We start from the raw sequence: 21916 nt of genomic DNA on the forward strand, positions 1-21916 counted from the left end.
TCATTAAAGTCATTTGCATAATTTCACAGGGTACTCATGATGGGTGATATGGAATGGTGGTTAAGATCACAGACTCTGCAGCCAGACAACCTGGGCTGGGAATATCAGCTCTGCCACTTAAAATTGCTGTGTGACCATGGGCACATTTCTTAGCTTCTCTGTGCCTCTTATATCTATAGTCAAATAAGGATAACAAGAATATTTGTTCCAAGGGTTGTTGAGAGAGTCTAATGAGGTCTTGATAAATTTAAGTTATTAAAACCATGCTGAGTACTTAATATGCCCCCAGGGAAGGTTCTAAGTAATTCAAGATATAAATACCTCATTCAGTCTAATAAAAACCTATTTCTTCAATGACAAAAACTGAAGTTCTGCAAGTTTAAGTGACTTGCTGAAGATCAGAGAGTTCCAAATCAGTAGCGCTGGGGTCGGAACCAAACATGACACTCAACCCTTTGACTGGGAGGCCAACTTTTAATTGTATTTAACCCAGACTTGTATGTTTGTTACAGACGTTCACGGTATGGGTTTCATGTGTCCAATTCTGCAATCACAGGGCCGACCGAAGGTCCCATTAAGTTTGCTTCCATTCACGTCCCTCTCACACAGAAATGCTCAAGCCCAGCTGGGCCATCATACTTTTTCTGTCTCATTTCCTGCTGCAGATCACAGCTCTGCTAAGTAGCAAGATGTACAGGAAATAAATTGTCCACACGATATTAACTAATCAATAAACATTAGTTTCAGCCCAGAAGGACTGGAATTTATATCAGATCATTTATTTTCCCTATAAAGTCCAACCAGAACTCTCCAAACCTAAAGAGATCTGTGCCCTGGTGATAAAGAAAAGAGATGTTCTTCTAGTTACTTGTGCTTTGACAGTCTCATTCTCACCATTTTTAAACTAAATTTACTGGGGTAACATTAGTTTTATTTCTGATTTTTGTTTTTTTTAAATTTTTTAAAAATGTGGTTGGTGGGTTTCTTTTGCTGAATATAATCTCCTCTTAAGCAGTCTTTCGTGTTATTTTTCTTGACACTGCATTTATTTTCTCCTGCTATTTGGGTTCACACACACACACACACACACACATACACACACACACACTCCGCATCTCCAAGGAGTAGAGGAGTTTTTAGAAAAGAAAGCAAGGTATCTGAATAAGTGCTACGGCTAATAATAATAATAATAATAACCCTATGGAAACATTGCAAATAATACTTATTTTCCTTTAAAATGAGAGAATGGGTGTGAAAGCACTTTGTAAACTGGAAAACAATGGTATCTGTTCATGCCCTCACACCCCCACAGCCACTGGTCCTACTTGGGTTAAAGCAGGTGAGCTTGTGTGGCATTGTGCAGAACAGGGGCGGGGAAGAAAGATTGGGGAGTCAAGTTTGTTTCAAGTTCATCTGTTGCTCCATACGGACAAAAGGCAACTGTAGAAGGGAAGAGAGGGGAAGTAAATATGGGATCACACTAACTGTACACCCAGGGGGTTGTCTATATGCCACCTTTTGCAAATTGAGGTGGGACACATGAAGTATGCCAATGAGCAAAGATAGGAGAGTAAAAACCAAAAATTAATCTTTTTTAAAAAGTAGAGCAGGCCCTGCCAAGTTGGCTCAGCAGCAGAACATCAACTTGGCATGTGGAAGTCCCGGGTTCAATTTCGCGGTCTGGGCACACAGAAGAGGCAACCATCTGCTACTCCTTCCCCTTTCCCCCTTCCTTTCTCTCTCTCTCTCCTCCTCCTCCTCCTCCTCCTCCTGCAGCCATGGCTTGATTGATTCGAGCAAGTTGGCCCCCAGTGCAGAGGATGGCTCCATGGAGCCTCCGCCTCAGGTGCTAAAAATACCTCAGTTGCAAGCATGGCCCCAGATGGGCAGAGCATCGGCCTGAGATGGGGGTTGCTGAATGGATCCTGGGCAGGGCGCATGCGGGAGTCTGTCTCTGTATCTTCCCCACTCTCGCTTAAGAAAAAAAAAGTAGAGCAGAAACATGGCAGGATTTGAGTTGGCTGCAAGCTAAAGACATTCTCATACCAGCTCCTACGCTGCTATGACATCCCCCCATCCTTCCCAGAGCAGTATCAGTACATCTACTGTTGTCAAATCTGCACATGAGTGTCCTCAGCCCTTGTGTCTGCAGAAATATCTGCTCCTACCCTGGAGGTATATGCATGTGCAGCCTGAAAATGCCTTTACTACAGAAGAGCATGGTCAAGGCAGGGTGCCCCGTAACACATGCTTCCGTGCCCAATGCCAGGATGAGTTTCTGGACAGCATGCAGTAGAGGGGACTGTGTTACACACAGCCTCTAATCACCACATTCTGTCCAGTTATTCCCCAGCACTGTGATGCAATTCCTCGTCCTGGCCCTTCATATCAGGAATCGAGAGGCCAGTGAGGATTAAATGATCACTTGCCTTCTGACTCTGTAGTAGAATGTGTGGGTTCAGAATGTCACACCAAAATAGGCCACTTTGGCATACTGAATATTTTGACTTAAAGGAACTTGAGAAACAGTCACTGAAAGAAGTACCCTCAGATCCTTCTTGTCCCTCTGAAAGGAGGCACATCTCCCATGGGACAGAAACCCTTCCCATGGGAGGAGGGTATTGGAAGGTGTCACTATGATCAGACACAGAATTTAGGGCCAAGAAGGCTGTATAAACAAACTGAGTTACTTCTTCAGCATCTTACTACTCCAAGCCTAGACTCCTTTGTCTTGACAATTCTTTACCAATTCAGCTTTTTTTTTTTTTTTTTCTGAAGCTGGAAATGGGGAGAGACAGTCAGACAGACTCCCGCATGCGCCCGACCGGCATCCACCTGGCACGCCCACCAGGGGTGAAGCTCTGCTCACCAGGGGGCGATGCTCTGCCCCTCCGGGGCGTCGCTCTGCCGCGACCAGAGCCACTCTAGTGCCTGGGGCAGAGGCCAAGGAGCCATCCCCAGCGCCCGGGCCATCTTTGCTCCAATGGTGCCTTGGCTGTGGGAGGGGAAGAGAGAGACAGAGAGGAAGGGGGGGGGGTGGAGAAGCAAATGGGCGCTTCTCCTATGTGCCCTGGCCGGGAATCGAACCCGGGTCCCCTGCACGCCAGGCAGACGCTCTACCACTGAGCCAACCAGCCAGGGTCCAATTCAGCTTTTGTTTGTTTTTCTCTAAAAGTGTCCTCCTTTGGCTACTTTTTTTTTTTTTTTTTAATTTTTTTTTATTATTTCTTCTTTTTTTTTTTTTAGAGAGGAGAGAGGGCGAGAGAGACAGAGAGAGAGAGACAGAGAGAGAAGAGAGAAACAGAGAGAGAGAAGGGGGGAGGAGCTGGAAACATCAACTCCCATATGTGCCTTGACCAGGCAAGCCCAGGGTTTCGAACCGGCGACCTCAGCATTTCCAGGTCGACGCTTTATCCACTGCGCCACCACAGGTCAGGCCTTTGGCTACTTTCTTAAGTCTCCTACCTTTGGGGGGCTCTGGTATATACATACCTAACATGAATAAATTAATTTTTTTCTTGTTCATCTGTCCTTTTATTCCAGGAGGGTTTCAGCCAAGAATGTAGAAGGGTGGGTGGCAGTTATTTTTCTCCCGAACAGGGACATCAGAGGCTGAAAAGCAGAGATGTTGGCCAAAGGTACATCTCAGAGTCATCTGGGAAGCTGGCAACATGGAATTGCTAAATAGATGTGGTGTCCCCTCTTGTAATGCCTGACTGATGGGAGAGAGCAATTAGGCCACTAAATAAAGGATATCATTATTTCCTCAAAAAGGGGGGGGAGCAGGAAATAAACAGAAAAGAGAAGGGCAGACTGTTCAGGCCATTGGTCTAAGAAAGAAAGCCTCATTGAGGTGACACTTGAGCTCAAGAACCATGTGAACAGCTGAGAAAGGCAGCTTCATCCGGAGACTCGCTGTTGCAAAGGCCCATGGGGTGGGGAGGGTGGGCCACACCAGGTGTTCTAGACTCTTCCAGAAAGCACTAGACTGAAGGCTAGTTTACATGGGGCAGAATGGCAGCACAGAAGCTAACATAGGAGCCAGATGACGCAAAATTTTGAAGGTCATGGGAAGGGATGTAGATTTTAGCCCAAGTGCAAGGCAAACTCCTTGTGAGGTTTTAAGCCGGGAGTTCATGGTCCGTCTGGCCACTCTGAGAAAAACAGAATCTCCAATATTCCTTCTCAGCAGGGTCTGTGTGTTATTTTTATCTTATTTCTCTTCATGCAGAGGACACGGAGACATACACAATCATGAGAAAAATTAGGGAGAGAGGACCAGGGCTCTCGTTCAGTTCCAGGATCTGTATTCCATGTCATGATCTCTCTTGTTGAATTAAACTGAGAAGAATACCCCATTCAGATGAGCAGGGTCTTTGGTTTGAATATTCCTTTACCACCATGGTTCTGGTGTATTACCACTCAGGATCTTGCCCGAGAAAAATGAGTGGGGAGGCAGGAAGAGATGACATGAGAAGACAGAGGGTCTAGCTGATACAGTCCTCCTTGTCATGGGATAAGTTACATTTATTTTTGGGAGTGGCAGTCAAAGAAATGAACAGGCAGGGTATGACGAGGAAATGTCCTAACAATCACCATGTGAGTCAGCCCCACGTTCACCTAGCCGGGGACTCTATTGTTGCTGGGAGTACCAAGAGATGCATTGTTTTTGTTTTGTTTTGTTTTGTTTTAAGGTGAGAGGAGGGGAGACAGAGAGACAGACTCCCACATGTGCTCAACCGGGATCCACCTGGCAACTCCATCTGGGGTCGACGCTTGAGTACCGAGCTAATTTTAGCATCTGAGGTTGATGCGTTCCAAGGGAGCTATCACCAGTAACGAGGGCCACAAGCCACTGGCTGCATGAGGGGAAGAGGGAAAGAAGAGGGAAAAGGAAGGGGGAGAAGCAGGTCATTTCTCCTATGTACCTTGACCAGGAATTAAACCCAGGATGTCCATACACTGGGCTGCCGCTCTATCCATTGAGCCACTGGCCAAGGCTGGGATGCTTTGTAAGAAGGTGTGGTTATTGTCATAATGTCAAATGCTGAGTGAAATGCAGGTGTTCCAGGCTGGACTTTGACATTCCTATAGCAATAGGTACCAATGGCACTTAGTTGCCACCAGCTAAAAATGTGCAAGAGCACAGACCAGACAAGCCGAGCCAATTTATTTGCCTCAAGCATGTGTGCCCTGATGGGATAAGATCTAAATAAGAAACAAACCCAGAAATGCAACTAAGTCCCTCAGCGCCAAGCCAAGACTCTTCAAATCAACGTGTCTGCTTCCTCGTTGCTGTTTTTAGAGTTTTCTCTCTTTAAACACTGAGTGGCCTCTAGTCCCCTTGCGGGTTCCAACATCCAGAGCTGTTTATGCCAGTTGTTAGCTCAGTCCCTCTCCTCCTGCCTCTGCACAGGAAATTGATGTGTTGTATCTGGATGGGCTTCTGATTTTTCTCATAGCGGAGGCTTTGGCTTCAGGCTGTTCCACCTTGAACCAGCCTCACTGCACCAAGGCAGTGACAGCCGGTGAGCAGCCTTGCGCAGTGTCTCTGGAGCGGGAGGCGCCCGGGTCCCCTCTCTGCCATGTCCTCACTCAGCGCACGTCCCAGGGACGTGATTTAGGAATGGTGGCTTGGCAAGATGGCAACTAGGAGCTTCGTGGGCGCTGCGGGGCCGGTGATGCACAGTCAGGGAGAGACATGGCCTCACTTCCCACATTTCTTTCACACAAAGCATGATTACAGGAAAGTGATTCCATATGGCCCGTGGAAAATCCCAGCCAACGTCGGCTTCTGGGCCAGCTCCAGAGCGGCAACAGACATGAAGGGGCTGTTGGGGAAAGTGAGCCCTGGAGGCACCATGCCTCCTCGCGGGCAGGAACCCATGCTGACTCCAGCCCTGGCCCCGGCAACCATGTACATGTACAGAATCTAGTGATGCCTGCGGGAAGCTCACAGCTTTGACCAGGTCACTTCAGCCGCTGCATTCAAACCCATGTACAGAATCTGGTGATGCCTGCGGGAAGCCCACGGCTTTGACCAGGTCACTTCAGCCGCTGCATTCAAGGGTCTGTCTGCTTGGTCCGGTCGCACTGTCTTTGCAGAAATTAATCAAAGGCATTAGGTTTTTAGGGGCTCGTAACCTGGAATGTTCTGAACTGGCATCAGGGGTCTGAAATCCCCCCCCCCAGATCAAATTGGCAAATTTGGAGCTTATGGGAAAATTGATTGATTTTTCAAAAAGGATCTATAATTTATAAATTGAGAGTCAATGTGTGTGTGTGTGTGTGTGTGTGTGTGTGTGTGTGTGTGTGTATGAGAGAGAGAGAGAGAGAGAGAGAACTATCTTGCCAAGAGGTACAAACAGGTAGAGACCCGTTAGCCAACTCCACACTCCACCCTATCCCCTTCCATTCCAGGGCCTCCTCTGTACACTTATCAAAAAAAAAACACCCCAAAACAATTTCTTGACCCAGTTTCACTCAGCTTCTACCTAAGTTCATTTAGAATTACCTCAATTTCTAATCTCTTTTGGACTGTGGTAGGGCGACATCTTTTTCTAATGAAATTCCCACACTTCTTTTATTTATTTGTTTGTTTATTTTTTTTAATAGAGAGAGGAACATTGATCTGCTCCTATATGTGCACTGACTGGGAATTGAACCCTCAACCTCTGTGCTTTGGGACAAAGCTCTAACCAACTGAGCTATCTGGCCAGGGCTCCCAGGTCAATGTTAACTCCAGCTCCTGACCTGTGGTGGGCGTGCAGCCTACTTTCATTCGGGGAGAACCCTTTTCTCTATTCTCACCTTCTGTTCATTCATCAGACCACTGAAATCAGGCTTTGGTTTCAGCCTAAAATTCATTGAAACCGCTCTTGCTAAGGTCACAAGTGATCTTCCAACTGCTGAAGAGAAATTTGGGGTCCCTTATCCCACTTGATCTACAGCAGGCATCCCCAAACTACGGCCCGCAGGCCGCATGTGGCCACTTGAAACCATTTATACAGCTCCCGCCGCACTTCCGGAAAGGGGCACCTCTTTCACTGGTGGTCAGTGAGAGGAGCACTATATGTGGCGGCCCCTCAACGGTCTGAGGGACAGTGAACTGGCCCCCTGTGTAAAAAGTTTGGGGACCCCTGATCTACAGCATTTAGCGTGGCTGCCTGCTCCCTCCTTTTCAGAGCTTCTTTGGAATTGGCTTCCGTGATATTGTTCTTGCCATGATCAACATCTGTTGACTCCTCTAAGGCAGAGGTCAGCAAACTACAACCGGAGGGTTAAGTACAGCCTGCAGCCTATTTTGCAAATAAAGTTTTATTGGAACTCAGCCGTGCCTGCCTGTTCACAGCTTGGCTGTGGGAGCTTTTGGTCCACAATGTTAGTGCTGAGTAGGAGAGAGAGACCAGTGTCCACAAAGCCCTAACACGTGAAAGGATTACAAAAAGCAGATATTACTGAAATGAAAGCATGGACATTTCTGAATATATAAAATTAAAATTTGGAAACTCTTGTTCCTAAAGACAGAAATCATGTTTAAAGTCAAATGACAAATGGAAAGCAATATTTACAATACATGTAACGACTAAAAGGTTCACAGGCGTGAAACAGCAAAAGTTCACACAGGGAGGAAAACATCCAATCAGGAAAACGAGTGGATGGCCACAGTCACTACTAAAAAATTAAACAGCAAACATGAGCAACAATGACAATATTTCCTACCTTGTTAGCAATCGAAGGGAGGCAAGTAAAACAAATGAGTACTTCATGGTTGACGGAAAAAAAAAAATTGGGAAATATTTTTAAATAGTCAATACACTGTGCTGCAAAGATTCAGAGAAACAGGGACTTTTGGAAGAAGTAACAGGAACAAAAATTTTATAGACAGTTTTCAAAAGATATTTGACTTGCAGGACACCAGTCGGAAGTACTTTCCAACTCAAAAGCGTAGCATGAGGAAAACGTTCTTCTAGTAACAGACAATCAAGCACATTTTGTTTTATGATACCACGGCATGGGGTTTAAACCTACTTTTTTCAGGAGACACTTGTGACTTGGATTGTCCCCGCACAAGCCTGCAGGTGGAGGCGTCGCCTGCGCAGACCCCGCAGTTGTCCTCCTTGGCCCGACTTCCCAGGTGCCGGTCACAGCCCACGGCCTGCGACACAGAGCAGGGCGTCAGGACCCGGGGAGAACCCAGGGGGCAGAACGTGACTCCTTTCGCATTTATGGGGTGATCCTTCTTACATGTTTGAGTTGGTTCTCTTTTGTGAGAACACAGCTTTTAAAACTATGAATAACGTAAAACTTTAGATTTTAACATGGTTCTATTCAAAGACCCAAATAATTAAAAGTGAAGAACTGAAGCTGTCCACTCATGCTCCCCATTCTTATTCTATTTATATTTTTTAGATATTGTTGTGTGTGTAAAATGAGTGGAACTTTACAGATAATATTTCCTCTCTCCCTCTCCCCACCTCTTCCCTTTCTTCCTCCCATTACCCTGGTCCTTTTCTCCCATTTCCTCCCAAAACAACCACTATCCTGAAGTCAATGCATAACCTTTGGTCCATAGTTTTAAATACCTTTATTTCTTTGTTTTTATCTCAATCTCCACATACCTGCATCTCATCATCTATATAGCCATATCTCCCTATATTCTCTATCTCTATCTTATTTTTTTAAGTGAGAGGAGATACAGAGACAGACTCCTGCATGTACCCCAAGCAGGATCCACCCACCAACCCTCATCTAGGACTGATGCTCAAATCAACCAAGCTATTCTCAGCACCTGGGGCTGATGCTCAGACCAGTTGAGCTTTCCTCAGCACATAGGGCCAATGCTTGAAGCAATCGAGTTACTGGCTGCAAGAAGGGAAGAGAGAGAGAAGAGGAAGAGGGAAGGAAGAGAAGCAGATGGTCACTTCTCCTGTGTGCCCTAACCAGGGAGCAAATCCGGGATGTCCGCATACTGGCTGATGCTCTAACCAGTGAGCCAGCTGGCCAGGGCCTCGATGTATGATATATCATAATACCTCCTTCTCTTTATCATTATGAATACCTATACTTACATATCTCCACATCTATGTCATTGTATCTATACATTTGTTTTATATACAAGTTTTAAAATATAAAAAATAAGCGAATGACAGAGGTTTCATATAGAATATGCTTCTACTCCGGTCTTTCAGGCTCCTGTGACTTATGATTTTTTGAGTTATTTGTGCATACATATGTATCATATTTGTTCGATTGTGAGCTTCTTACATGAGAAAAAGGGCTATGTCTTATATTTCTTATTTCACAAATGTGTCATTTATATAGTATTCCCAATAACATTAACTAATGTGATAGTTTATCTCTACCTCCCCACACTCACTCATTTTACTTGTATTTATTTATCTGGTGTTTAAAAATATATAATGGACTTAGGAGGCAGACAGTCCACAGAGAAAACCTGACCAGTCAGCTACCCCTTTCTAGTTGCAGGATGTTGAACAATTCAAACTTTAAGAAACATTTTCCTCGAAGAGGAAAATAGGGATAATAATATGTACTTCACATAAGTATTAAATGAGAAAATATAAGTGAAACTCTCAGGACAGTGATTAGAACATTAGAAAGGGCTCAGTGAAAGGGGGTCAGTTTCATGATCTGTTTTTCATCGTGTTCTGACTCCGGGGCAGAGACCCCAGTGCCTCCACACGGGGAGAGGTCGAATCAGACACCACATCCACCGCACTGAAGAGAATAGAAAACTGGAGGAAGTTGAAACCACCTGTAGACTATTCTTTCCAAAACTCTGGTGCTGAAGGGAAGGGGAATGATCGAGTGAGAGCTTCAAGGAGAGTTAGAAAAAAGTTCCAAAGAAGTTCAAGCAAAAGCCTATGACTCGAGATATTTTCAAATTCGCACAAGGCTGTCAGGGAGGAAGGGTTTCCATGGGCTCTGTGTCTTTCCAAATGGTGAAAGCTACAGGTCGAAGGCTAATTTAATTCACTATGAGAAAGTTTGAAAAGTCAGAGGTGTTACTATAAGTACTCTGCCACGTGCCGGGAGATGTCTTGGTGGGGAAACTGGGAATCAAATTATTTGATGAGTAGCTGAACCCAGTGACTTTAAAGATCCTTTCATCCCAATGATATGATTTTTAGAAAGAGAGCAATAAAATGTTAATAGCGATAGTTGATTTCTATTGAATGCTTGCCATGTGCCTGACGTTGTGCCAAGCACATTACAGACATTACTTCATTCAATCTTCATAGCAAGCTTATAATATACTTGATACCTCTTATCTCTGCTTAACAAATAAGGCATCTGAATGTGACTGCGGTTAAATGACTTTCCGACATCACACAGTTAGCATATCATGTCAGTAATGGTTTTAAGCCCAGGTCATCCAACACCCAAATCTTAACAGCCCGCTACACCTTCCTCACTTTTAGTATCAGCAGATGGATGACAAAGAACCCAGTGATATTACTATTACTATTTACAAGTACATGTGGAACAACTTAAGAGTGATTGATTTTGGAAACACGCTTGCAAGGTCGGGATTCAATCAATGAATAAGTTGTGTCCATGCAACTTTCTCCAAAGGGAGCAATATTCCACTATTAAATTACAGACACACAGTTCCTGGGCCAAGGCCTGTCCTCACACATTGGGGTCCCTGAGCACTTTGCATTTTATGACGATGAGAACCACCCTCTCTCTGCCGGCTTTCCAGGAAGGGCGTGGGCTTAGAAGCCAGGATGGGCTTGTTTTGAAGAGTGTTTACGGCCTTGTGAGATCTTGGGCAGTCGAACACCTTCTTGAGCTCTGTTTGTTTCATAATTTTTTAAAAAGTTACAGTTCATCTGAATCTTACGGCCAAAAAAAAGCACGTAAAAACATCAGAGAAAAATAATAACTGAAAAGGTTTCGTTGCCCTGTGATTCATAGGGTATTAGCTGGAACTGCCCTTGAAATTGAGAAACTACCAAATTTTGGCTCTCGGATCCCATAGTAATCAACAATCAGCAACTTCTAAAAACTGCCTGATGTGTTTTCAACTTCTGTGGCATCTTCTGAAGTAAAAAATCTCTAATTATAATGATTTAAAAGCCACGAATGGATAAATATACCAGTAAAATATAGTAACAGCTATTAAATATGAATTTCTATAGAGCCAGGCACTGCAGAGTATAAATTAATAAGACACAATTTGAATCCCACCGTATATTTAATAAGATAAGTTACACAAATTGGAGATAACCTAAACAAATATTTAAAATATATGAGCGGTGCTTTTTGGAATAAATGTTCGTATATAAATCACTTCATCTGAGGATTATTTCACAGTTCCGGCCTATGACATCCTCATCAGTTAAAAGAAGATGAAGTGTCTAAAGAATTGACATTACTCCAGATTAAGCAATGTATATGAATTTCCCAAATAAGTTCAGTTTAACCCTTCAAGAAGCAAACAAATTTTCTTTCAGTCAAGTTCTACTTGAGATCTCTGAAAATTGGATTGTATGTTAGAAAGCATTCTAACATTCTTGTCTTAAAAATCAGGGCATATGGAGCTATGGTGCAGGCGTCCCCAAACTACAGCCCGCGGGCTGCATGCAGCCCCCTGAGGCCATTTATCCGGCCCCCCACCGCACTTCCGGAAGGAACACCTCTTTCATTGGTGGTCAGTGAGAGGAGCACTGTATGTGGCGGCCCTCCAACGGTCTGAGGGACAGTGAACTGGCCCTCTGTGTAAAAAGTTTGGGGACCCCTGGATATTCACTTGCTGGTCCTTCCTGCCTGCGGGAGAATGGCACTTCCCACCCCGAGAAGTTACGTGCGGCCACTGACAGACGTTGGCCAATGAAATATGTCTACGTGCCTGAACCACTTCTGTAAGAAGTGGTAACAGTCAGTGCATGGGTCACAGGATTCCCACTATATAAGTAATTAAGTTAGATATGTCTGAACAAAGCCTCCCTCAGTCTGGCTCTCTCAGACACTCAAAGAGCAGCGACCCCTGCTGACCCACGCTGGACTAGCAGTATTAGGCAGAATTAATCTTGAATTGTTCCCAGCCACTGAGTTTTGCAGGTTGCTGGTTACTGCAGGAAAATCCAGCCTGCATTGTACAGGAGTACAATTTAATTATTAATGGATAAAGCAGGGTCACGAACAGCAAGGCGTTGTTTTAAAATGAACATTTTGCATTAATATACAGATTTATAGCTTCTGTTGACAAGTAAAAACTCTAACGTGTTTATGTATAGTTTGGGCGATAATGATGTGCCAATGCAGGTTCATTAGCTGTAACAAATGTACCCTCTGGTGCGGGATTCTGACCGTGGGGGAGTCTGTGCATACGTAGGGATGGGGGGATATGGGGGTCCCTGTACCTTCCACTCACTTTTGCTGTGAATTTTAAAAAATAAGTCTATTTTAAGAAAAAGTGAGGTTGCCTGACTGGTGGTGGTGCAGTGGATAAAGTGTTGACCTGGGACACAAGGTCCTACTTTTGAAACCCTGAGGTCGCCGGCTTGAGCATGGGCTCATCTGGCTCGAGCGTGGGATCATCGACATAATCCCTTGGTCACTGGCTTGAAGCCCAAGGTTGCTGGCTTGAGCAAGGGGTCACTGGCTCAGCGTAAGCCCCTGGTCAAGGCACATACGAGAAAGCAGTCAACGAACAACTAAGGTGCTGCAACTATGAGTTGATGCTTCTCATCTCTCTCCCTTCCTGTCTCTCTCACAAAATCAATACATACATACATACATACATACACGGTGAAGAAGGGGAGAGAAGAGTTTAGGAAGAGTCTGGAAAGACAAGCAAGGTTCTTGGTTTCACTATCACTGCGATGCCCAGCTATTGAGGGATTCTGGTGGGAGGAGTGACAAACAATTGTTATGTTTTAAGACAATCATTTTGGAGCACCATAGATGACACAGTTAATTATAACATCATAATTATATATGGTGACAGGTTGTTACTAGAATTATTGTGGTGATGACTTTGTGAGGCATATAGATGTCAAATCACTATGTTGTATACCTGAAACTAATACAATATTGTACGTCAACTATAGTTTAAAATAAATGAATAAAAATAAAGAGTGTATTTCCCAGCCAAAAGAGAACGAGAGAGGGAGAGAATTGCTTTGGCTGCTGTTTGGAGAATGGGTCTGAGGGGGACAGTGTGGAAGATGAGACATCTGGTCAGAAGGGTATTAGTAAAGTTAAGGTCAGGGCAGGTGGTGGAGGCTTAGATTAAGAAGTCAGTGGTAGCGGAAAGCAATGGTGAGTTCTAAATAGACTTTGAAGGTAGATTTGACTGGACTTGGCAGTGTATTAGACGTACACATCAAAAGAGAAGAATCCTGCCTAGCCCTGGCCGGTGGCTCAGTGGATAGAGCATCAGCCTGGCATGTGGACATCCTGGGTTCGATCCCCAGTCAGGGAACACAGGAGAAGCAACCATATGCTTCTCCCCTCCTTCCTCTCTCCTTCTTTTCTCTCTTCTCTTCCTGCAGCCAGTGGCTAGATTAGTTCGAATGTGGCCCCAGGTGCTGAGGATAGCTTGGGTAATCCAAGCATCGGCCTCAGGTGCTAAAAAAAGCTCAATACTCCAGCATCAGCCCCAGATGGGGCTGCTGGGTGGATCCCAGTTGGGGCTCATGTGGAAATCTGCCTCACTATCTCCTGTCCTCTCACCTAAAAAAAAAAAAGAGAAGAATCCAGAATGATTCCAGAGATCTGCAGTAAGCAGCTGGAGTTCATTTTCTGGATGAAGGAAGAAGTTAGTCTGAGGAGAAAGATCGTGCTTCATGTCTGAGCCTGACATCCACGAGGCCCAGTTGTGTCTGACACAGTAGGTGGTTAGATTGTTCACCTGCTCTTGTTACTACTGTGTTGATCTGAACATAGCAGGGTAGATGGAATACTAGCCATTTGTTATTTTAAATCCCCCCCCCCTGAAATCAAAGGAATGGAGGTAGAATCCTGTCCTTCTCCATCTCCACATGATCTCAACAACCCCTTGCAGGATCCTGAACCCTCACCCCCGTTACAGCCGTGCGGGGTTTGTCTCAGTCACGCTCATCACCGCTCTGCAAAAACCACTCTGAGAATTTACTTAGAATGCATTCACGCTCAATTTTCAGCCAATCAGTCGCTGCTCCTACAGACTCAAGACAGTGACTTAACTTTAGTAAAACAATGAATTAAAAGGCTCAGAGAACCTAGCAATATTATTAACCTGCCAAAGCAGTGGTTCTTCAAGTGGGGTCCCTAGACCCAGTGTCAGCACCTCCCAGGAACTGGCTAAAAATGCAAATTCTCAGGTCTAGCCCAGCAAAGCTAGGTCAGCAACCGTGGGCAGGGCCCCGGCAGCTGGGCCTCTACAGTCCATCAGGTGATTCTGATGAGCTTCCCGGTTGGAGAACCACTGGCCTAGACGAACCGTGAGATGTCACATGGCAATCTTTGATTCTACGTGGGCAAAAATTTAACTAATTTAAATAAGCTAAACAATTCAAAAGGCGAGAAATACTCTCGAAAAAAATTTTTATATTACAATGATCAAAAAACAAGACTTCATGTGTACAAACAAAAGGGAAGAAGAAATGGATTCCCTTTATTGAGAGGGCGTGGTACTTCCTGGAGCCCGGGGAAGGGGGAGCAGGCGTGGCTTACCTGACAGATGCCACTGATGCACATGTCCAGGGAGTCCGTGTGGCAGCGTGTTCCATCCAGGACCTTGGGTGCAAGCTCTACGACCAAGTTTTGTCCCCGTGCATGACACTTGAGCGTGCAGGGCGCGGTGGGGTCATTGTACCATGGAAGCCACTCATAGTAACGACCCTGATACTGCACGTCATTGTAGGCAGAGCACTGCTGGGCTCTGAAGTCCTCCGCGTCGGGAGTGCAGTCCTGGAGGCAGAGAAAAAGGGCCACATGCACGTCACCCAATGAGACGGGCCTACGGGAGGCTGAACACGTCCCTCCCGGAGTCCGGTGAGACCACACCCCACCTGCCTCTCTCCTCGGAGTCACCTCATTCCTTCTACAAATTCAAAACTGAACCTGCAGCTGTGGAATTCTGCAGAACCTCCACAATAATAACCCATCCAGGGGATCACGCTGTTTTTTCTGATCCCTCTCCAACCCAGGTGCATTTCCCAAATAATTAAAACTTACACTGTGTAGATGCCAAGTTTTGCTCCGTCCTATCCATCTTGGATGTACATTTTCATATACCTTACTAAGTCCCCTTATTATTTTTTGTTTGTTTGTTTTAAGTGAGAGGAGGGGAGACAGAGAGACAGACTCCCACATGTGCTCTGACTTGGAATCCACCTGGCAACCTGTCTGGGGTGGACACTCAAATCAACTGAGCTCTCCTCAGTGGCCAGGGCTGACGCTAGGACCAATCAAGCTATCTTCAGTTCCTGGGGCCAACAATCGGACCAATCTGCTTTTCATCTTTCCAGATGATTAAAGGTCTTTGTTGGGAATATGAATGAGCTGAAGGATGAGCTGGCTCTACTTTGCATGGTCCCAAAGTGCCGTGCTTTGTGAGACCTTGTGTTCATTTCTTTGTTTTTGTGTTTGTCATTGTTTAATCCATCTGCCTTTCCTCCCTGGTTCCCAGATCCCCGGCCATCTCTTCACTGGAACCAAGTGCTGGATCCAACTGGCTAGGATGGGAGGAGATGGTGTAGCTTTTTCTAATTCCGTCCACAACAAAAGCACATATGTTCTAAGTAACTGCCCTAGGAGGCTCTCATAATAATAGTAAAAAGTGTTTGTACAAGTCCTGATGACTCAAAGATATTCTAACTACTGATCCCTCCCATCAGATATTTCTAAAGCAAGACACTGGATGACAAAAATGTTACTTTACTCTTCAATACTGAGTGCAAGCTTCCCATTTAATGGGAATTAATTACAGGCCGTCCCCAGGTTATGAATGAGATAAGGTTCTGTAGGTTTGAAAATGTTTAAGTATCTCTATGCACAGAAAGGTAAAAATAAATACTATGTTAAGACAAACATCTGCCTAACTTGCATTTAATAGGTAAATGTAGTTGTTTCAACTCACACCCAAATTCAACTTAAGAATAAACCTATAGAGGCCCTGGCCGGTTGGCTCAGTGGTAGAGCGTTGGCCTGGCATGCGGGAGTCCCGGGTTCGATTCCCGGCCAGGGCACACAGGAGAAGAGCCCATCTGCTTCTCCACCCCTCCCCCTCTCCTTCCTCTCTGTCTCTCTCTTCCCCTCCCACAGCCAAGGCTCCATTGGATCAAAATTTGCCCAGGGCGCTGAGGATGGCTCTGTGGCCGCTGCCTCAGGCACAAGAATGGCTCTGATTATGGCAGAGTGACGCCCCGCCCCGGAGGGGCAGAGCATCGCCCCCTGGTGGGCATGCCGGTGGATCCTGATTGGGCGAATGCAGGAGTCTGCCTCCCTGTTTCCAACTTCGGAAAAATACAAAAAAAAAAAAAAAAAGAGAGAATAAACCTATAGAACCTATCTCGTTCATAACCCAAGGACTACCTATAATTGAATAGAAACTTCTCAATTAAAGAAAACATGTAGAGAAAGGCAAAATATTACTTTATAGTTTTTCTTATTACAAAAGTAATAAAAGTTCACTGTAAAAAACTTTGAAAAATAGTTTCAATAAAAAGAAAAGACTAAATAGCAAAGATTCCTATGCCTAAATCTTCACACAAATCCTTGATTATTTCCCAAGGACAAATTTCTGGAAATAAAATTTCTGAGGAAATGAGTGTGTTTTATAGGCTTTTAAAAAAATATTGTGAAACCATCCTCCAGGAAGACCTTATTAATATCGTCAGGTTACATAAGTTCTCTTTTCTCAATACTGCTTCTAAGTTTGATGTTATAATTTTCTAAACACTTTTCCAATCATAAGTATTATGTAAAATTGAATTATTTTAACTTCCATTTCCTTTTAATTATTTAGGTTTGATATATTTTCATGTCTATGTGCTCATATTAATTTTTCAAAAATGTATTGTTTTCTGTCCTTAATATATCTGTTGGAATATCTTTTTATTATTTTTTAACAGATAAAACTATTACCCTTCACAGTGAAATTATCAACTTTCTCTTACTTAGATTAGAAATATTTTCCCAGCCCTGGACGGTTGGCTCAGTGGATACAGTGTCAGCCTGGCGTGCGGACATCCTGGGTTCGATCCCCGGTCAGGCACAAATGAAAAGCAACCATCTACTTCTCTTCCCCTCTCTCTCCCCCTTCTTTCTCTCTTTCCCTCTCATAGCCAGTGGCTCTACTAGTCTGAGTGTTGGCCCCAGGTGTTGAAGATAGCACAGTTGATTCAAGCATCAACCCCAGATGGGGGTTGCCAGGTGGATCCCCACAGGTGCATGCAGGAGTCTATCTCCTCTCACATTAACCCTTTGAGTAGGACGAACGTTCATGTACGTCCTCACTTAAAGGGTTAACAAAAAACTCACTACTCAAAGGGTTAAAAAAAAAGGAAAGGAAGACAGAAATATTTTCCCCATTTAATTTTGTTTTTAGTGCTTTGTGAAGTCAAGAAGATTTAAATTTTTATGTAGTCAGCTCTAGTAAGATTGCCTTTTAACATGTCTTTCCTTATGAATGAACTTTGGAAATGCTTTCCTCCTCACCCTAAGAACAGAGGTATTTTTCTCATTCATTTATAGTTCAACAAGTATATATTTTTTTAATTCATTTTTCAAGTACAGTTGATATTCAATATTATATTAGTTTCAGGTGTCCACCCTAGTGACTAGATATTTATATGCCTTCCAAAGTGATCACCCTAAGTCTAGTACTCATCTGGGACCCAACACAGTCACTACAATATTATTGACCATATTCCCTAACCCCAATTATATTTAACCCTTTGTTACATCTGACATTTATTTTGATGCATAATGCAAGGGAGACATTTAACTGCATTTTTTTCACAAATAATTAATAAATAATCAGCCAGAATTTTAAAATTTAATTTCTTCCATTTCTCCCTTTTTTACTACTTGACTTTTATATCTTACTGTGTTTATGCCTTTATAAACTCAAATCCTTTTTGGAAGTTGGTAGGAAATAAATAAAACACAATAAATAAACTTTCTTCTGGGATTAATTGTATCCGTTTGCTGAGAATCATCCCAAAAGCCTATACGGGGCCCACATTCTTCTCGTTTTAGCAAGACCACACCTCAACCCCTGGTCACACCTATGGAAGAAAGAGTCAAATTGAAGAAGGCGGGAGACTGGACAACCTTTCTCTCAGAATGAGGACTGTGACTGCCATCTGGCCACAGGGAAGGGTCATCAGTTGATAAAATTACATAGACTCCTCTTCCCTCAATGGTGTCCAGCTTCCCTTATATCAGACTCTTTGAAACCCAAGCCAAAGGGTATAAGAGAGAAGGGTAAAAACAACTGCTTGCACTTTTAAGTTCACAGGTACGGCAAGCACGCTGTAGTTTCACAAACTTAACAAGGGTTGACAGGTGGAAGACAGCCTAAGGGGCCTGCCTAACCTTAGTTCTTGCTGAAATGGTGGCCAGATTTGTGAATGTGACCCAGCCTCCCTGGCCCCCGCTGACTGTCACAAGCAAGCGTCTGGCCCACGCCACATCCGTCTTCCCCATGAATTTGGATTTGCCAAAAAAGAGCCAGAGCCGAACACGCACATCACTCTGAGGCTGGGCTGCCATGTGTTTTAGGAGATGCAGGTGGAAGCAAAGTGAGCCGGTCCCCCAGCAAAGAATAAATTAGAGGGAAAGGTGATGGCCACGGGTTCCAATGGAAGGAATTCAGTTAGGTGGCTTCCTCACATCCTGATTCCTGGGTTCTGTCCCTGAAGGGGTGCACATGCCAAAATGATATTAAACATCCACACATCATCCAGTGAATTCCACGTGTCTTGAGCTAATCTGAGTGGGCGTGACTAACAACGATGGCCCCTGGCCGAGACAGCCTTGTGTCTGGATGGTGCCTTGTAGTCGGCCAAGGAGTCTCACTGACGTCCATTCTCTACCCCTTTGAGCTAGACAGGTCAGGATGACCATTCCTCTTATCTCTATGAATGGAGAAAACTGGGACGTAGAAAGTCTGTAGTCACCAGCCCAGACTCACAACTGGAACATGACAGAGCCAAGGCCGCGTCCAAAGTAACAAGTATCTTGTTATGTGCTACTGCTTTCTAGTAATCTGGTAGGACACTGACTACTTATAGTAAATGGTTTCCTTTACTTATGTCAACACTAAGCCTGTGGGTCTAGTTCAGCTGGGTCCCATGCCCTGGGTCAGTCTAAGGATTCTTGTATGTTAAATATACTGCTCACAAAAATTAGAGGATATTTCAAAATGAAAATATAACGATTAAAAAAAAGTATTTTATTTTATTAAACAAGAACCGAAAAAAAGCAAATGACGAGTCAAAGAAAGTTGTTCAATTATGCAAATGAGATGCAAAACCAACTTTTATTTCATTAGTGAAAATGCACTATACAAAAGGCTGAAAAGTACTGGAGCATCTGCACCTTCCCTGCTCCCCTCATTTTCGTGAGCAGTGTAGTTTAGAAGAGGTTTAGGAAGCTTGAATGCCAGACATTCTCCTGCTTCCCTTTCCTCAAGAAACATTTCTTGATATCAGTTAAATTCAAGACAACACTTATTTCTCAAATTACACTTTATTGGCTTGGCCTGAGTTAAATGCTGTGAAGAGCACAAAAGAAGAATATAGTCCACTCTGGTTACATAGCCAGCCTGGTGGGGTAGGAGAGAGAGGGGAACAGAGAGGGGTGGGAGAAGGGACAGGTGTAATGGGTAAAGGGGGTCAACCGTTGGGTGACGGTGGACACTAGACTCCTGGTGGTGAGCATGCTGTAGTGTATACAGATATCAAATTATATATAATGCCGTATACTGTACCTGAAATGTATCTAATGTTATAGACCAATGTTCCCCCGATTTAAAAAAAAAAGAATAAGGTGTATAAACCCTTCCTCATGTGTGATTTTCCCCTTCACGCATTTTGCAGTGGGCCGACAGGTGGCTAGGAGCAGGCGGCCCGGTTCAAGTCTGTGTGCTTCCTCTGTGGCCCTTAGGAAAACAATTGCTCTTCCCTCAGCCCCAGTCCCCTCATTTGCAAAAGAAAAATAACCACAGCTCACGTGCCTCCGAGGGTCAGGTGAGGCACTGTATAGAAAAGCACTTCGAACTCTGAAGGTGTTTACAGGAGGCATTATACATTCTTCCTATGAATTCAGAAATTATTAAATACTTACCAAATTAGATCATAAATGTGAAATGGCCAAAAAAGGTAGTATAAATGGAAGGTATGAGATACACAAAACCTGTTGTCAATTAGACAAATATTCAAAATTTCCACAAAGGGTACCAAGAGACCATTAGCTTTATAAGTACATATTACAATATTGTAACTGAAAACATGAACATATTTTATTAGATTATATATTTTTATTACAGAACTTACATGATTGCTGCACGTCTTGTATCGAATATTCTGCCCTTCACAATTCCTAGAGGGAAAAAGAGGGGGAAAAAAAGAAAACAATGATTTCATGGAAGTGGCAAGCAATGAGGAAAGAATCCAAACCAGGGCACTGGTAAAACTTTTATTGGTGTACATTACCTCTCAAAAATTCAAAGTTTAAATTCTAAGAAATAACTTCCATGGGCCAGGAGACGACAAAGCCTCATGGCAGAGTCACTTTACACAGAGAGTGAATTCTTTAGTTGCATTAGTGTAATAATATTGCTTACATGCAGTCCCTACCCAGGGGATCCACATAACCACTGAAATGAATGTATTTTGTGTGTGTGTGTGTGTGATGTGTGCACATAGATTTTTTTTTCTGTGAAAAAGAAGAAAAAGCATTTGTGTGGCACATTCCAACAGGAGAATTTCTCTTCCTCCCTCACCAAAGTAACTAACCCAAGTTGGCTGGTGACTTTGTGACCTTCTCCCATCAATACAGCTATCAGTCCTTCTATAATAGGACTTTTTCATGCGTAAGTTTTCCACTCTCGGTTGGCTACATATTATTCAATGGTTTTTTTTTTTCAGCAGGGCACATGGATGACATATTATTAATGCTTTGTATTTCATAAAGCAAAGGCAACACAGCACATGATGCATAGCTTTTTTCATGATTCTTTTTCCTCAAAACTGTAGACATGCTTCAGTGGCCTTTGACATGTAGACTTGCAGAGGAGAAGTCTGATTTTTATACTTTTGTACATGTGTTTCATCTTTCTGCCTGAAAGCTTATAGGTTGTGTGTGTGTGTTAGTATCTGAAGTGAAAATCATAGGCCCTAGCCAATTGGCTTAGTGGTAGAGCGTCGACCCAGCATGTGAAAGTCCTGGGTTCAATATCCAGTCAGGGCACACAGAAGCAACCATCTGCTTCTCCACACCTCCTCTCTCCTTCTCTCCCTCTCTCTGTCTCTCTCTCTTCCCCTCCCGCAGCCATGGCTCGACTGATTCAGCGCCTCACCCCAGGCACTGCGGATGTCTCCATAGAGCTTCTACCTCAGGCACTATAAAGAGCTCAGTTGCCAGCATGGCCCTAGATGGGCAAAGCATCAGCCCCAGACAGTGTTGCTGGGTGGATTTGGTCGGGACACATGTGAGAGTCTGTCTCTCTATCTCCCCTCCTCTCATTTGGAAAAGAAGAAACATTTTTTAAAAAACAAAACTGTAATCAGGGTGTATCTGATTGTGTGTTTCTTTTCATCGAGTTTGAAAACGGTGAGCCCTTCGACTGAAACACTCAAAGCTGTTATAAGCAGCACCATAAATTATTCTCAGAATAAAATTCTGGTTACAGCTCTTATTCCAAAAATGCCTGCAATTCTTGCATTAGAGT

The 21916-nt window shown here is 43.9% G+C and overlaps 1 protein-coding gene across 2 annotated transcripts in view; it reads right to left on the bottom strand.

Moving 5' to 3' along the window:
* The window catches only part of ADAMTSL3 (ADAMTS like 3), a 247812-nt gene that overhangs the window by 130816 nt on the left and 95080 nt on the right, over positions 1 to 21916 (bottom strand). For both annotated transcript variants that reach the window (XM_066239225.1, XM_066239226.1), the window contains exons 5-7: positions 20520 to 20565; positions 14689 to 14925; positions 8032 to 8158 (exon numbers count right to left, since the gene is read on the bottom strand). In XM_066239225.1, the coding sequence (XP_066095322.1) occupies positions 8032 to 8158; positions 14689 to 14925; positions 20520 to 20565 (410 nt within the window). The remainder of the gene's footprint in view (positions 1 to 8031; positions 8159 to 14688; positions 14926 to 20519; positions 20566 to 21916) is intronic.

Source organism: Saccopteryx bilineata, chromosome 7 (genome assembly GCF_036850765.1).
Source record: "Saccopteryx bilineata isolate mSacBil1 chromosome 7, mSacBil1_pri_phased_curated, whole genome shotgun sequence".
Lineage (NCBI taxonomy): Eukaryota > Metazoa > Chordata > Mammalia > Chiroptera > Emballonuridae > Saccopteryx > Saccopteryx bilineata.